At 36.1% G+C, this 5,538-nt stretch overlaps 1 protein-coding gene across 1 annotated transcript in view; it reads left to right on the forward strand.

Annotated features, from left to right (window-relative positions):
- LOC102751807 (RING finger protein 17) overlaps nucleotides 1-1,235 on the forward strand; it is a gene marked incomplete at its 3' end in the record, with an annotated part of 67,294 nt that extends 66,059 nt beyond the window's left edge. Inside the window, exon 15 of the mRNA XM_006765066.1 lies at nucleotides 1,094-1,235. Within this exon, the coding sequence (XP_006765129.1) occupies nucleotides 1,094-1,235 (142 nt within the window). The remainder of the gene's footprint in view (nucleotides 1-1,093) is intronic.
- Between the last annotated feature and the right edge of the window lie 4,303 nt (nucleotides 1,236-5,538).

Consider the following 5,538-nt stretch of genomic DNA (forward strand, 5'->3'; position numbering starts at 1 on the left):
AGTTATGAAGTAGCAACGAAAATAATTTTATGGTTGGGGGTCACCACAACATGAGGAACTGTATTAAAGGGTCGCGGCATTAGGAAGGTTGAGAACCACTGCTGTAAGAGGTTAAAATATTGCTGTCAAGTTTTCTAATTACAAATTGTCTGTGAAAACTACATTCAGATCATTTGATTTATGGAAATAGAGAAAGTCAGGTACCTCAAAGTAGAAACTATTTTTAGTCACTGAACATTTTTTATACTCTTGATAAGATCACAAGCAACTATACTAGGATTTCAAGAATTGTAGCTTGACAGTTCCTTACTTCAATATTCTAACCACTCGGTATTTAATATATGGCTCTAGAATGGGTACTATAACTTCCTTTCCTTCTTCACCTCTGATGAACCAAGGTGACTAAGTTACCACAGAGATAGTGGAAGATACTTTCTGTCCTGAGTGATTACACAACTCTAGAAGTTCCTACTAGGTTCCATTCTGAAAAAATAAGAGTAGAGTCTGGGAGCCAGAAGGAGGAGACATGGAGAGCACACAACTGTCCTCATTGACTGCTACCACAGAGTGGTTACCAGTTCAATGAGTAGAGCTTATAGATCCAGCTCGAAAATGCTCCAACACCAATTTGAAGGTTAATTATTGAGTTTTGAGACTTGACTTTTTTTTTTAATCCCCACCCAAGGATATTTTTTCTATTGATCTGTAGAGAAAGTGGAATAGCAATGGGCGGGGAAGGGAGAGCTGAGAGAGGCACATCAGTTGATTGCCTGCCTCCCGACCAGGGAAGAGATCACATCTGCAACCCAGGTATGTGCCCTTGACTGGGAATCGAACCCTCAACCCTTTGGTGTGTGGTCCAACATTCTAACCACTGACCAACACTGGCCAGGGTTTGACATCTTATTTAACCTGGTTTGATAATCCAAGACAATACCAAGAAGTGTTACAAGTTAGAAGAGAGCAATTGGAAAGGGAATATTCTTGGTAGATAAATCAGTATATGTGCAAGTCCTTTCTTCAGATCAAGTAACTGAGAAGAGACTTCAAGAAAATGGCTCCTGCTTATGTTTTTAATTATTCTTTTTATTAGGTTTAGGTCGCACTCACCAAGAAGTCTTTCTGAAAAAAATATGATTTTACACTATCATCCACCTATTTTACCTAAAGAAATGACAGATGTTTCAGTTATGGTTTGTCATATAAATAGTCCTACCGATTTCTATCTTCAGTTGGTAAGTATATAATGTTCCTTTGAGACAAAATATGTTTGCAAATTTTAAGTAGAAATGTATAACAGAAATGAGTGCATAGTATGAATTTTAGAGCAAATAAAACGTTATGAACCTACTATAAATTTAAGTTTCTTTGTGGCTGCAACTTTGGATAACAAATGCACGTGACTTAGTAAATTAAAGGAGAAAATTAGTGATATGTGGAGGAAAGAGACAGTAAAGGATGTATAATGTATAAATGTTTCTTGCTACCATCTGAAATCTACATTTGACCCTTGGACAACATGAAATGCTTACCCTCACCCCTCCTCCATGCAATAAAAAATCCGTGTATAACTTGACTCCCCCAAAACTCTATTAATAATAAACCTATTGTTAATCAGAAACCTTACCAATAACATAGTCAATTACCATATTTTGTATGTTTTATATACTGTATTATTACAATAAAATAAGCTAGAAAAAATAAAATGTTAAGAAAGTCATAAGGAAGAGAAAATACATTTAACAATATTTATTGAAAAAAAATCCACATATAAGTGGATGCATGCAGTTCAAACCCATTTGTTCAAGAGTCAACTGTAGGAAAACACATAGAGCTGACAAATCAAAATAAAATGACAAAACCTGTTTTTGATCATGTATACCTGAAAATTTATGAATTAGTACTAGGTAATTTTCAGAATTTGAACACCAAAATAGTTTCAGATTAAAGACATTTCATATTAAATTTTGGATGTGTGACTGGTGGGTTTAGGTAGCTACCAACAATGAGTTCATTGTTATTGATCTCTTTACATCAGTGCTTTATATGAATTAACTCTAAGTGCCATAATGCTATGTGTGAATTAACTCATTAATCTTCACAGCAACCCTATGAGAAAGATGCTATTATCTTCCTTTAGATGTGGAGCCTAACCAGAGGGACGAAGCGACTTGCCTTAGGTCACACGGCTACAAAGAATAGAGTCAGGATTGAACTGGGCAGTGCAGCTTCATTCAGAATTTGTCACCTCAAACATTTCACCACGCTATACCACCTCCCCATAGGAGTTGTGGAAATCTCCCTTTATGGCACTAAGTAGAACTTACATGTATTTCTTCTGTTGAATTTTACTTAATGTCTTTAAATTGAGGTAAAACATATATAACAATATTTAGCAGTTTAAGTATATAGCTCAGTGCCATTAAGTATATTCCCTATGTTGTTAAGCTATTACCACCATTCCTCTCCAGAACTTCTTCATCTTCTCAAACAGAAGCTCCATTCCCATTAAACAGTAACTCCCCATTCCACTCCACCAGTGTCTAATAACCTGTTCTACTTTCTCTCTGTGAATTACCTATTCTAGATACCTATAAGTGGGAAACGAACACTAGTTTTCCTTTCGTGTGCCTTATTATACTTAGTATGTTGTTTTCATGTTGTAGCATGTATCAGAATTTCATTCCTTTTTATAGCTGACTAATATCCATTGTATATATATACCACACTTGTTTATCCATCTGTTGATAAACACTTGGATTGCTTTAACCTTTTGGCTATTTTGAATAATGCTGTTGTGAACATGGGTCTGTTTGGGTCTCTCCTAGGTAGATAACGAGGAGTCCAGTTGCTGGTTTACAGTATAATCTGTTTTAATTTTTTTCAATAATATTTTTGTATTAATTTCAGGTGTACAGCACACTGGTTAGACAATCATGTACTTTACAAAGTGGCTCCCCAATATATTCCAGTACCCACCTGGCACCATACATAATTTACATCCCTGTGACTATTTTGTAACTACCAATTTGTACTTCTTAATCTTTTCACCTTTTTCACTCTGTCCCCCAGCCCTGCTGCCCTCTGGTAATCATTAGTCTGTTCTCTGTATCTATGAATCTGAATGTGGTATTTTTTTTTCATTTATATAGTTTAGATTCCACATGTAAGTTAAATCATATGGTACTTGTCTTTCTCTGACTGATTTGCTTAACACAATACCGTCTAGGTCAGCGGTTCTCAACCTGTGGGTCGCGACCCCTTTGGCGGTCAAACGACCATTTCACAGGAGTCGCCTAAGACCATCCTGCATATCAGATATTTACATTACGATTAATAACAGTAGCAACATTACAGTTATGAAGTAGCAACGAAAATAATTTTATGGTTGGGTCACAACATGAGGAACTGTATTTAAAGGGTCAGAAGGTTGAGAACCACTGCTCTGGGTCCATCCATGCAGTTGCAGATTGTAAGAGTACATTCTTTTTTATGGTCAAGTAATATTCCATTGTATATATGTATGACAGCTTTTTTATCCTCTGATCTATTGATGGGCACTTGGGTTGCTGCAGTGAACATAGGGGTGTACATATTCTTTCAAATTAGTGTTTTGGGTTTCTTCAGCTATATACTGAGAAATGGGATTGCTGGGTCATAAGGTAGTTTGATTTTTAATTTTTAAAAAGTTAAACAGTATGGATCATCCATACTGTTTTCCATAATGGTTGCACCTGTCTGAATTCCCACCTATAACAATGAACAAGGGTTCCCTTTTTTCCACATCCTCGCTAACACTTGTTTGTTGGTTTATGGATGATAGCCATTCTGACAGATATGAGGTGATATCTCATTGTGCTTTTAATTTGTTACAGAGAACCAGAATAAATCAAGCAATGCTCAGAGAGTTTGGAGTCACACTTTATTCACCGCGGTGGGCTTAGAGAAAATGAATTCAAATTCTAAGCAGAGCTACAAGCATAACTTCCCTTTTTATTAAAGAGCCAGCCCTGTGTGTGCTTAGTGGTTATCTCACTGGTGGCCTTGGAAACTATACAGCTCTATCCAATTAAAAAATACACCTTGCCTGGCATTGGGAGTATGGGCATATCTAGTCCCTGGCTTACAAGGTCAGACAGCTAAGTTTATCTTCCTCATTATTCAAGCAGGCTAGAGCAGGCTAGAAAGCAAAGTTATTTTTTTAGAATAAGAGGCCGTCTAAAGAATAGCAGAGAATTCCAAACAGTAGTTTTACAAAATAGGGGTTAGCCTTCTCAGTTTGGGGGTTTTTTTGGTGTTGGGTTGTATGAGTCCTTTATAGATTTTGGATATTAACCCTTTATCAGATGTGCCATTGGCGAATATGTTCTCCCATTCAGTAGGCTGTCTTTTTGTTTTGTTGATAGTATCTTTTACTGTGCAAAAACTTCTTAGTTTGATGTAGTTTCATTTGTTTTGTTTTTTCTTTTGTTTCCCTTGGTCAAGGAGATATATCAGAAAAATATTGCTAAGAGAAATGTCAGGAGATTATACTGCCTGTGTTTCCTTTTAGGAGTCTCATGACTTCGAGTCTTTAAGTCTTTCATCCATTTTGAGTTTAATCTTATATATGTTGTTAGAAGTGGCCTAGTTTAATTAAACACCTAGTTTAAATTTTTTTTCATATGCCTGTTCAATTTTCCCAACACCATTTATTTAGTAGACTGTCTTTACCCGATTGTATTTTCTTGACTTCCTTTGTCAAATACTAACTGACCATCTAGGTATGGGTTTATTTTTGAGTTTTCTGTTCTATTCCATTAATCTATGTGTCTGTTTTTATGCCGGTATCATGATGTTTTGATTACTAGAGCCTTGTAGTTAGTTTGATATCAGGTAGCTTGATACCTCCAACTTTGTTCCTCTTCATTAAGATTGCTGAGGCTATTCAGGATCTTTTGTGGTTCCATATAAATTTTTGGATTATTCTAGTTTTGTTGGTATTTTGATAGGAATTGCGTTGAATCTATAGATTGTTTTAGATAAAAGGGACATTTCAAAAAATATATTTTTATTGATTTTAGAGAGAAGAAGTGAGAAGAATAGAGAGATAGAAACATTTGTGGGAGAGAAACATCAATTAGCTGCCTCCTGCATTCCCCCCACTGGGGATGAGCCCACAACCCAGGCATATGCTCTGACTGATAATTGACCCATAACCTCCTGGTTCATGGACTGACACTCCACCACTGAGCAACACCGGCCAGGCTGGACATTTTAATGATGTTAATTTTTTTATATCCATGAACATGGTATATGCTCCACTTATTTGTATACTCTTCAGTTTCTTCCTTTAGTTTGTAAATTTGAAAGTACTGGCTTTTTACCTCCTTGATTAAATTAACACCTAGGTATTTTTAAATTTATTAAATTTATTGGGGTGACATTGGTTAATAGGATCAGATAGGTTTCAAGTGTACATTCTGTGTATTGCACTGTGTGCTCACCACCTAAAGTCAAACCATCTTCCCGTCATCATATATTAGCCCCCCCCCCCCA

This window comes from Myotis davidii, unplaced genomic scaffold (assembly GCF_000327345.1).
Source record: "Myotis davidii unplaced genomic scaffold, ASM32734v1 scaffold701, whole genome shotgun sequence".
NCBI classification, from domain to species: domain Eukaryota; kingdom Metazoa; phylum Chordata; class Mammalia; order Chiroptera; family Vespertilionidae; genus Myotis; species Myotis davidii.